The sequence below is a fragment of the Etheostoma cragini genome, chromosome 15 (assembly GCF_013103735.1).
Source record: "Etheostoma cragini isolate CJK2018 chromosome 15, CSU_Ecrag_1.0, whole genome shotgun sequence".
Taxonomy (NCBI): domain Eukaryota; kingdom Metazoa; phylum Chordata; class Actinopteri; order Perciformes; family Percidae; genus Etheostoma; species Etheostoma cragini.
Genome location: NC_048421.1, coordinates 14,217,852 through 14,230,442, shown reverse-complemented (window position 1 = coordinate 14,230,442; position 12,591 = coordinate 14,217,852). Strand labels below are relative to the sequence as shown.

Below are 12,591 nucleotides of genomic sequence, written 5' to 3'. Positions count from 1 at the left end.
AACAGTAGGTGAACAAATAAGACATACAACATGCATACAAGGTGACACACACTTGTGTAATCAACTATAAAAAAAAATCATACAATTTGAGAAATTATAGACAGTATATATTATTCCATAAGCTTTTATTAATATTGAAGCGGCAAAGTTTCCTTGAACACAAAAAAAAGGCAAACTTCAGTATTTGAGTATACATTAATAACACCAAGAGCATTTATGTGTCACACTGTGTTGCAGCATTTTTCTAATTGACAACATCTCTGTATTCCGCAAGCTGTGCATAGCATATACAGCATGATAGTTCAGCCTTTTTATAACACTGGGTCAAAACAAGACAAAAAAACACTTGTTAAGGGGGGAGATGTTTTTGTAAAAAAAGGAATCACTAAAATTATGTAATTTTGTACTAGCCAATATAAGACTATGGTAGTTCTATGTCTATGTGATGTCACAGACCTGCAATTGTTTTCTTTGTTGTTGTTTTTTTAACTTTTGCGCTTGATGTAGACATAAACCTAGTTTCACCAAGATATTAGTGTGGGTAGCCTATATGTTATGCACATACAGTCACACACAAACAAACACACACACACACACACACACTGTTCCCTATCCTGCTCAGTGCTCTGATGGAGCACTCTCCTTAATTGCATTCCCCAGCCTATTGATTATTTTAATGGTTCTTCATACTACACAGTGAGCTTCTGTGTGCCTGCACATCCCATCAAGATCACACACAGTCTATAGGGACAAAAATGAAAGCCATACATTCACCTTCTCCTTGTCCAGAGTCTGTATGCTTACCTTAATGATCAAAAGTGGCAACGATTGAATTCCCAGTTTACTTAGGCTCAACAAATTACCATCCAATCATTGTAGCTTCCTCTAATCCTCCACATCATCTTCTCTAAATTAAGATAGTCAGAAAGGTTTTTCCTCTCAGTGTAAACATTTTATAGTTCAGAGGAAGTACACAAGGTTGCGACAAAAAGGTTTTGATCAAATCATAATTCTTGTGACATTTATTAAAGTGCCATGCCATTCATAACTACTTGGCCATGGCTGTCTCTCTTCGACTGCATTTAGGATGACATTTGCATCGCTACATGTTACGTGGTCTTTTAACTGCCATCTTGCTCTTCAGATTATCCTTTTTGTGCCTGCAGTTACCTTGAGAAAATGTACTAGGGATGTGCAATTGGACTCTGATGAGCTGTGACCATGGTGATAAAGTCTTTGTCTTCTCATCTATGCAGAGATGTGCTACGTGGAAGTTGTTGAGTGGGTCCTTCAACATATCCAGATGCAACAAATGTAGCATGGTGAGTATGCATCAAAATATTATAGTAAACTATGGTGGTGCAGGTTTTCAAGTGTGTTGTAAAGATAAAGTCATAATGGATTTGAATGATTTTTTGTAATCAATGCCCAAAAAAATGTAAACACAAGATGTGACTTGCAGACTTGTCTTCAAAAAGGCAAAAATGATAGGTCTTAAAATAATTGTTCACAACAGTAACTTTGTAACATTTATTATTGTGGTGCTATTCAGTGTTAAAATATTCAATCAATCAAGTTTGTTTGTAACATGAAATCATATAAGGTACAATTCCAGTGTTATTATTATTATTATTTTTAAATTTGTCAGTTTTTTAATGTTCCAAAATAATCTATCAGACATAACGCTTCTATTTTCAGTCATTTAGATTATATTGTTACATTTGACTATGAGTGACTAGCAGTAAATGATTTGCATACCAGGGGTAAAGTTTTTGTAAACTCTTTAGTTGAGGAAGAGATTTTCTTAGTCCATTCCCACTCTCCTCTCCTCTCCTCCTGTTCTTTAATTCTTCTGTAGACACATACCTTGCCTACTTGTTTATTTTTTGTTTCACGCGTGCACATTACATCCCTAAAACCATCAATTAAAGCACAAATCCTGCCAACAACTTCCTGTTACATACCTACTAATGTGCATATCATACATGGCAAATATTAAATTAGACATTTCATCTCAATAACAAAGATTATTTAGACCTTTTATATTCTATAGCCACTCAATCTATCAAACTAACAACAAACAGCAAATAGCATTAACATACATGTCTAGAATAACCAGTCAGCCTGCAGCATGTTTCAAGAGCTTAATTTCTTTTTGTTTAGTTTTTTCTTATTTGTATGTTAAGGAGGAGCAAATATGAAAGTCATCCCTGTTGGGTACAATAAAAAGTGAACCAAAAACAAATGAGATGTCATAGATTGTGATCACGTCAAGAAAGTCCCTATGCACGACTAATATTGTGTCCGTATGATTAGACTCCATTCTCCTCTTTCCAGCCTCTGAAGACACTCTATTCACTTTGGGTCTTCTTTAGGAGGTCTGGCTCCACCCTGACCAGCTGAGAGTCCTCAGTCACCTGCAACAGAGCCTCCATCTCTGGGCTGTCTACATGCACCAGCTCCCCTTCCTCCACTTCTACGTGCACACCCAGGCCGTTCTCCTCGCCCGCTGACTGCTCCTCGGCGTCGGCCACCTCCACCATCTCTGTGTTCTGCACCACCTCCTCCGCACCTTCTCGGAACTTCTTAACATGGAAGGTGAAGGGGGGGACGCGGTACACAGTGGTCTTGGAGCGAGCGTAAATGGTGTGGTCGGGAGTGAGGGACTTCTTCGCCTTCTCTTTGGAGGACTTCATTTTTGCCCTGCGCTCTAGGTTGGGGGTCATGCGGGTCCCGAGCTTGCCCATCTTCTTTCCCAGATTGTGCTTGGTTTTCTCCAGGTTGTCACGGGTTTTCTGTCTGGTCTTCTCTAGGTTTTCACGGGTTCTCTGCTTGGTCTTCTCCAAGTTCTCCTTTGTCTTTAATTTGGTCTTCTCCATTTTCTCTTTGGAGAAGGCTTTCTTTATGTTGTCCACTTGCTGTTTGGTGGTGCGTTGGAGGCGCTTGGTACGAGACTCCTCAATAATCTCCTCAATCTCCACCTCCTCATCTGAATTGAGATTGACTGGGAGTCCCTCTTGTCCCTCAGGTATCTGCTCTAGGCCCTCCACGGCTATGCCTTCCACTTCTGTCTCCGCTGTCTTGGCTTTGGATGTCTTCGGTGGCTTCACTTTGTCCTGAGGGAGCAAAATAGGATGGATCAGAAAAGCAGAAGACTATTATGCCACAGAAGCATTTTAATAAGGAATCACAAGGAATTGAATCACATTTGGCATTTACTACAATATTATCATGGTGCTACACTGACTGTATCTGATTCATGTAAATTATGTCATTTCATTAAGTGTCATCAATGTTGTGAAAATTATCAGCTTGATTTAATGACCTTTGGAAGAAAAATTATCTTGGAAATACCAGCATGATAATTCTTAGATTCATGTATCATCTAAACATTCAGTGCCCACAGCGGTTAACTGCATGCAGCTGGTGTAGAGTGCCATCTAGTGGTGTCAATCATATGCCAACAATCAAGTGCCGTAATGGCTACACCCAGTTATTTTCCACTTCAAGTCTTAGAATATGATACACAGGCTGGTGTGCTTACATGTAGGCTACTGTATATCACATCCCTAAAAATAAAACTATAGGGCTTAAAAGAAATCATCTGCAGCTCCACAGTAATATTGAAACTATATTGGTGACATCTAACCACAGGTATATTTCCTGCTGTTTTGCTACCATTTCTCTATAAATACATGAACACACTTTTATTGTTACACTTTCATTGCGACTGAAAGGCCTCAATTACAATAAACAGTAAACAAAGATGGAGACGTTACATTAGCTGAACAATGTCTGGAAAAATGATGTATCATCTAATAATCTTAGATGTTCTATAATTTATGGTGCTGCTTTCACTTCACTGGAAAGACTCGGTGGTTAGTAAGTTTCAGTTTGGTTTTTATATAATGTAGGCCTACAAAAGTGCAGCAGTTTCACACCTGGTCAAACATGTATGAACCCAGAGGTAGGCCAATACTATCTATTTTGCACTCAGAAGTACAGAAAGTTGAAGTAGTAGTAGTAGTAATTGCAAAACCAATTGCTCAAGTTTCCCCTTCCTGTTCACCACCTTTCTAGTCTTTAGTTTACAACACTGTGCCCATGATGTTACTGCTGAGAGCCACCAATCAGTCAGTACTGCAGCAACCACATTTCCATGTTGTGTGGCAGGACACAGTGTGGTACCATATATCCACAGAGGAAGAATCAGTATTGTGGTAAAAATGTTCACCCCGTTAACAAAGGCATGTCCGTGTCCCCAAGAGGTCCCACCCTACTGCACCTACTGCTACACCTCACTGCTTCTCTTTGGATCTAATCCACCATAGCCATCTTCATTGACCCTGTAGATACTGTACGCTGTGACATTGTAATATATATACACATTTGAACAAGAGTTACTTGGCCATCCATGCATACTACAGGAACTAGAGTTAGACCAGTACATGGTTTATAAAAGGCAAAAACTGTTACTAATATTTTGCATTGATGCTGATAATTTACAATTTGAATTTCTTTAAAATGTGGGATACAATTCAAAATGCTACTGGACATTTTAAGAATCCAAATTGTATTTGGGTAGAAATGTCTCTATAACAGCATTTAGACTTGTGTGTAATGTAAAAGCTTTGGTTCAAATATTTAAGGTTAAGCAGATCTTCTATGCAAATAACTTCAATTAAAAAAAAAAATTAAAGAATATCAAAGAATCCTTAGGTGTCTTCACTGTATATGATCATTTTTATATATTAGTAGGTTTGAGTAGAAGGTTCTCAATGTGAATTTTAGCCCAAAGCTTAAAGCAAATTTGGTTTGACGTGTTCGTGCTGACAATTCAGAGTTTAGTTTTATCCAGTGCTGACCCAGTGCAGAGATGAGGTCAAGAAATTGTTGTCAGCCCGTTGCCACATGCAAACTAAATCTCCTGCAGAAACAGACATACAGCACGGCTGACTGACAGCTGACACCAACACACCAGGAGGTGACACGTAGCCTATGTGAGGGATATAAGGTAATCTGAAGAAGTATATCGAGACATATCTCGTTTACTGTCAATGTAAATGTTTTCAAGTAAAATAAAGGTTAAGGGGGGGGGGGGGGGGGGTGTTATGTCATTAGTAATGTGCAATATTTATAGTAACATTGACTTTACTCTGAGAAAAACTTTGAGTAAAATTGGATTTCAATGCTTACATTGAATTTATAAAAGACAAACACCTGTCAGGTCATGTGATCGCCACATCTCCCGTGGGCAGTTCAAATCTTGCCATATGATCCTATCATAAAATGAACATTGCCTCCTTATCTGGTGCAGTGTATGGCGTGGGCTTGGCCAACCTGCTCTGGGTGGATTTATTTCTGGCCGGCCTTTGCCTCTCTCTGGATTCCATCTACCGTTCTCTGGCTGCCGGCCACTGCTGCGTTCAGTCCTACTCGACAACCCCCACCACACAACGCCCTCTTCTCTCTCACGGCAACAAATAAACACAGCACTCTGTCACCGTGGCAACCACCTGCTCATGTTATCTCTGGTGGACAGTACACTTTAGCTGCATGAACAGCTGACATCTCTACAACAATACAGCAACATGAGTGTATTACAATTAAATGAAAATATATACTGCACCTGCTTTGCAGACATGCACACAGAGCAAAGTGAGACCCTACCACAAAGTCCTGAAATGTGATCAGAACTCAGGCAAGAAGAGAAGAGAGCCCACACACAAACATGTGTAGCCTACTCACAGTGACATAAAGTTGGCTACATAAAAAACACTTAATAGCTGTCTAAGTGGATGTTCAGGTGACGTCTTACGTGCCTGGCCTGTGGGGTGAGTTTGCATGGCGGGCTGAAACTGAAAGCCAGGGTAGGCTATCGATCTTATATTTAAAATATATATAGGTGCACCTTTTGTGTTTCTGGAGTTAACAGCCCGTAGGACAGACAGCCTCTGTGTATAAATACATACAATTCATAAGTTTGCAATAGTATAAATAAACATGCTATCAGACACCCACCCTCACACACAGAAATACAGACGCATTTATTTTTCCATCAAACTGTCAGCCAACATAAAAACATCATCCTAGGAACAACTGAGGTCATACATTACAGTGAAACTACAAAATGATCCAGGATCCTGGTCTGCTCCGTACCTCACTAAAGCTATAAACAACTAAATCCAGACTTTCACTGCCCAATTTACTAATGCATCTAAAAACTCTTTAAAGGTTTTTAAAGCTCTTGTTTGGTGAGTTGAACAGGCTTATCAATTACAAACTTGTAAAGCTGTTATCTTTTGATCCATGGCAATGCACTTACTGGCCAACGTTTTAACCAACTACAACATATCAGTCGATCTATTAAGTCTAGCTCAATTAGTTATATTTTAGTCACAATATTTGATTAAACTTCAGAGTGAAAAAAAATACAGAGACTTTGCATGTTGGCACATTTTCTTGTTTACATTCTGAAAACTTGACTCAGCCCTCTGTGGAAATTGTGATAACATTAGCAAACCCTGTTTGGGTTTCGTGATTGCAAAGCAGGAGACTGGGAGCTTGAGGGAGACGAAAGAAAGTCCATTAGTGTCCCTGCGTTCCCTTCCACTCTCTTCCTACTTACCAGCAACGGAAAAGTTGGTACTTTGTGTGTTATTACTGACAGATGCCAGATGAATGGTGACTGAGTATATGTGTGCTCTCCTTAATGAGAAGGAGGTCTGTTGCTAATGTTTCTTTCCTCCAAGAGTGGCGTGCACATAACTCATGGACAAGTTGGCTTTAAAGAGTGGGAACTCTCCGCTCTGAGTGTGTGTGTGTGTGTGTGTGTGTGTGTGTGTGTGTGTGTGTGTGTGTGTGTGTGTGTGTGTGTGTGTGTGTGTGCATGTGATTGGCTAGGACAAGCCAACAACTGTCTGAGCCGTCTGTCAGAAGGAGGCACAACTCAGGAGATGCAATTAAAAATTCCCAGCAGACTGAGGGGAAATATTTGGGTTAGCAGCTAAGACTGCAACCTATCGAGGAAAAACAAGTGAGACAGAAATGTTGAAACAAACGGGTAAGATCTGAGAAAGTTCAGCAGCGCTGTGGGCTAATCCTTGATGCTAATTTCAAATGTATGGTGTTTGTGTAACAACAGCAAAAATGTGTCATTGTCTTAATATCATAAATGTGACTCATACCAGTGCTCTGGGATGGTTTAAACACTGACTGTTACCATGGCCAACAGAGAAAACAGTGTTTTCAACCAGCACTCCACAGAGACCCCAGCAACTCTGACTAAATCTGCTGGCGTTTCTCCATCAACCTCACTGTCTCTCTATCAGCTGTTACTGTACAAGACCTGCACTAATCCACCTAGTCCAGTATTTCTATTTTATATATTTTGTCACCTACAATATGTAAACAATTAGTAGCGTCAATAACATAATATATTGTCTATATATGCAATTATTTAGCAAACATTGCACTGAGGTTTATAACTGTTACCTACAATACATGTTAGGCCTATTAGTTCATCTAAATTAATTATATGTCTACATTTTTAGTACTTTTCTCTTTTTGGGGGGCACTCTATGCAGGGCTATTGATGCAATAAAACATTACAGACACACACAAACACGCGCACACACACACACGCACACACACCACACGGTGTTCAATATTATTAGATTCAATCTCATATTGTAGAACAGAGAGCAGATTTACTGTAAATAAAATCACACCTGTAAATAGAGAGCCGAAGTCACGCCCTTCTACTTCCGGTCCATAGGACCTTGATTCGGAACAAATATGAACAGGAGTGAACGGGGAGAAGCAAATTATGTTTTGACCGCGTTTGAATTGAGCAATGGCTTACAACTATGATGTTTATCAATTTAAAAGATAATTTTTCAACTGTTTATTGTTAAACTGTTGAAGTATAAGACTGTGAAAATACGTAATTAGACAGACTACACACTTCAATGTCGCATGGATGATGTCTTGCTGAATCTACAATATCTGTGCGTCAATGTGTATCGTTCAAGGGGGTAAGCCTCTCCTCTGTAAGCGAAGCTCCCTATGGCGCCACTTTAAGCAAGATATCACTTGCCGTTAGCATTCCATTGACTGACATTCATTTTCGCGCCACTTTGACAGCAAATAACTTTTTGTCTGAAACATTTAAAGACTCTATTTGTCCATTGTTTATTTCTAAAGAAACATGAAAATGTATAAAAGGCTCCATTACTTTGTAGCTCACGTTATGACTCCGTAGCAGATGTTTTTGTAAAAATAGGCTAACTATTGTGTCATACCCACGCAACTTACTGTCGCACAGTAGAGGAATTACCGTGTAGTACAGGGTAAGCTCGCAGACAGTTTGGACTTCCATTAGCTGTTTAGGTTCAATTACTGACTTAATTGAAATGACTACTAGCTTAGCTACAAGCTAGGAATCAAACACAACAAATGCGGTCACTTGAATGCCGTTTTGAGGTAACTTTACCAATCAAACAATCATAGCTAAAACATTTTTGGAAGGATTCCCATCTTCTGTTGTGGTTTAATGAGAAAAGTTATTGAACAATTACTTCATGGATTTCACAAATTTCAGTATGACACAAATCGTTTAAATCTGAGCATGCAAGACTCATATCTGCACTCGACTTACATTGGGGAGTGGCAAGCTTGACTTTAAAGGAATAGTTAGGGACTGTTTTAAAAAGACATGACCCTGACCCTATTTTCCTTGGGTGGTCCATTCCATAAATAGCAAATAATCCCTTAGATATTTTGATTTGACAATAAACTTATTTGCCTTTTGTTGAGAGTTAGATAAGAATATTAATATCCAACCTATCTGTGCAGAACATTTGCTACTGTTGCTTAGCCTTAACACAAAGATTTGAAAAAAGGAAAACAGCCAGCCTGGCTGTATCCATAGGCAATAAATCCAACTAGTCCTACCGTCACCTCTAAAGCTTATATATATTTATATCTAATTAGTTTGATCAGAACAAAACTGGTACATGCAAGACTATTTCTTGACTGCGCGTAAGAAATACTCCAGAAATGGATCCTCTGTACCAACTGTGTAATGGCAGGAGCACAGGGAAGGCTACAGTAACACTATCAGCAAATCCATCTCCTAAATCCCAGACACACACACACACACACACACACACACACACACACACACAGGAAGGTTAAGGAAGGTTAGATAGAGCAGCAAGGTTGACTTTTGTTTAGATGACAAATTCATGCACATCAACATTCATGCTGCTGATCAGCTAAATGCATGCAGACACTTAGCAACTAGCTCGCTTATAGATAAACACACACGCATGGACACACACCATTCCTTTTGAGGCAGTGTGATGAAAGGCCTCTCCGGTGAGTCACAGCAGCAGCTGTCTGATTCTGTCCGGTCCTTGCAGCTGTGCACTTAGCGTTCACAATGAGTGATATCACTCATTCTGACCCTTGTGCCCATCCAGGATGGGAGAAGGCCAAGTGAGAGATTGACATGAAACAGAAGTGGACGTTTGCGTGTAAGAGCCCTGCACAGGCCTGAATCGCTTTGATCCCTACAGAGTGCTCGAGGGCTAAAATAAGAACGCTAATGTACTCTGTTCATTAACATTGATGCCTCCCACGCTCTCCTGAATAAGGCTCAGACAATTCACAGAGGTAACTCTTATGACTGAGGGCACAATGCAAATTCTGTTTCATGAAGCTCTCCTATCCTGTTTTAGGACAACCTGTGGTGTCACGTCTAACCGTTCTGTGGGTAATGGAAATATTAGAAACCAATCCCACTAGGTCTATAGACAAGAGTGGGGCTCTGTGTACCACCCAGCCAACACGGCAATGTCATGTTACAGTCCACACCACAGGAAGGGAGTTCTTTGGTTTTTCTGTCACAGTGATTTGTGATTTCACACACAGGGAGCTAAAGGGGGAAGCCGTTTTTCCACAGCTCAGCCTTTCCATATCCATAACCCTGAGACCATAGGAATCCCAGGTTTAGTCCCATGCAAAGATGGAAATGGATTTTTTCCATTTTACGTCTCTGTGTGATCTAGCAGCTACAGAGCTGGTATTTGTTATATTACCATCCCTCGCTCTGTAATGACACTAAAGGGCTTGTCAGCCAAATTGAACAATTAATGTGCTTTGAAGATTAGAACTAGTTTAGGCACAAACATGACTTTGCTGCAATGAGCATTAAGATTATTTTCATTATTTTAATATTTTATTTAAGACAACGAAGATAGTAATTGTTCATATTACCACTTACAGGATAATGTGACATGTGGATCAAGTGAGGGCATGAATAAGCTGCCAACTTAAACAGTACGGGGCCCAGCAATAGGAAACTACAACTACTGAATTACATGAGGCCAATGTAATGATCAATGACAATTAAGACCTGGAAAATTACAGATGGGAATACAAGAAGTAAGGCAACCAGCCAATCACCCACACTGCTTTGCTTTGTTCTGAATAGAGCTGTTGTTTGTGTAATACTGAATAAAGCCGCTGGGACATTGTAAATGGAAAAACTGACTGCTGTAAAGCCTTTATTCTCTCTTTGTTGAGCAAGTGTGCACCAGTTTTAATCTAACATGAGCTACTGTCTGAGCTGTCTTGGTATTAATTCACACTGAGACAATCCCTTGTTGTTTTTAACAGATCTATTATGGGATTAATAATGTGAAATTCTAACAATATTTTCCAAAAGTTTGACTTAATACCTCCTTCCTTTTGAACATGTGCAGTAAACAGTACCTTATAAACAAAATTGTGTATTTGAAGAAATAAAAAAGGGCAAATATTGTCTGTCACAATGATAACATTATTGGAGTACAATTTCTATTATTTATAGATTTATCTTCCTAAACATCCATGTGCATGCAAACTCTAATCCCAAGGGTACCAAAACCTTTCACGCTCTTAGTGACAGACTGTAACTCATATACCAGTGACAAGAACAGCAAACTGCTGCACAGCAGTGGAAATATAGGCTACCACCAGAGTTCAGGGCACTTACTTAAGGTTTGAACATGCCAGACTTTGCTTTCACACGCAACCTCCTAGGTTACAGCAATAACAGTTTGCTATACTATTAGTGAATGTAGGGATGCTGCTTTAACAGCAACTTTTTGTGTTACTAAAATAAAGAAATGCTTTAAAAAGAATGTCTAGAATCACAGTTTTTATTTTTATTTGCAGAAGTTTTGAGATAACCACCACCAGTATTGGTATTTATTGTTGGAAAACCAATGAATGGTAAAAAATAAGGCAACAGTTATTATACCAGTAGTATACAAAGTACAAGATCAACTAGCAAAGTCTACATAGTCAAACACATGCACATTTGTCTGGAAAAAAGCCCACACGAACATGTATGTAATGCAAAAAATCAATCAGTTGGTTGTTCTGAGTTCTAAATTTGGACCCACTCAGTGAAACAAGACACTATGCCATTTCACTGCATTGCTGCTGGTGTATTTATACTCAACATACACTATACCGGTTTCCCTTAACACACTAACTCAGATAATTGGCCAACTCTTTATTTTGGCTGTGGCCTTGCAGTTGAAGGGTGTGTCTACAAATCTTGGAATAAATAGCACGAAGGGTATCAGCACCTTCCACCGAGTTGTGATGTGGTATGAGGACACATTTCTGTTAGCTGGCCAACATGCTGGATGACAACTACAACTGTTCAAAGCAAGGGTTGACCTGATTGGTCGCCCGGCTGCTGAATCCTGTTTGCTGCTGTGGGATGGGGATGTTTGGTGAGACAGAAAGGCAGCTGGGGCCTGAGACCAGGTCAGTGTTCTTTTGTGGACCAGGAAAAACAGCTCACAAACACATCTGGATTGATTACAGTAATACTGTATAGGTGTATGCACAATAGCACACAATAAACATGGGGATTGATTTTAAAAGCAGAAAAATATGATTGCGGCAAAAAATCTGACTTTGTGTCCCTCCCTAAATAACTCAACAACATATACACATGTGTTGGGATAGCATGGATCCTCTTTCTGCTGTGCCAACAGTATAATGACAGAAGCACAGTAAAGGCTACAGTAACACTATCAGCAAATCCATCTCCTAAATCCCAGACACACACGCACACACGCGCACACACACACACACACACACACACACACACACACACACACACACACACACACACACACACAAACACACACACACTCTCACACACCCGGAGTATTTTACATTCAATTTGATATGGAACAACAGAGAGCAAATGTACTGTATATAAAATTACACCTGTCCAATCCAATTATGTGACATCAACCCTTAGTCTTTACTGAGGCCTCTTCCTAAATCTACATTTTGTCAGCATGAAAGTGTATCTTACAGTTTTTCTCGATTGTTTACACACATTTTCTGAAAGAATGCCTCATATTCTCAGAACACTACACACAAATCAAAAAACCCATACACAATTGTCAAAACCCCTCATTTCTCCTGCAAAATTAAACGTTACATTCAAAACAACGTTATTTCTTCTCAAAATGGTATTTTGTTTTCAAATGACACACACAAACCATCATATGAAAA

The 12,591-nt window shown here is 39.5% G+C and overlaps 1 protein-coding gene and 1 long non-coding RNA gene across 3 annotated transcripts in view; one reads left to right on the top strand and one right to left on the bottom strand.

The window, feature by feature from the left end:
* Positions 1-108: 108 nt before the first annotated feature.
* The window catches only part of cavin1a (caveolae associated protein 1a), a 19,690-nt gene continuing 7,207 nt past the window's right edge, over positions 109-12,591 (bottom strand). The window contains exons 2-3 of one of the 2 annotated variants that reach the window (XM_034894843.1): positions 2,346-3,116; positions 109-461 (exon numbers count right to left, since the gene is read on the bottom strand). In XM_034894843.1, coding sequence (XP_034750734.1) covers positions 2,352-3,116 — 765 coding nt within the window. In that variant the 3' untranslated portion in view covers positions 109-461; positions 2,346-2,351. Of the gene's footprint in view, positions 462-1,638; positions 3,117-12,591 lie in introns of those variants that run through there. The other variant, XM_034894842.1, reaches the window with a different exon arrangement.
* Positions 328-12,591, top strand: part of LOC117958464 — an 18,579-nt gene continuing 6,315 nt past the window's right edge. Inside the window, exons 1-2 of the long non-coding RNA XR_004659724.1 lie at positions 328-566; positions 6,245-6,249. This is a non-coding gene — a long non-coding RNA (uncharacterized LOC117958464). The remainder of the gene's footprint in view (positions 567-6,244; positions 6,250-12,591) is intronic.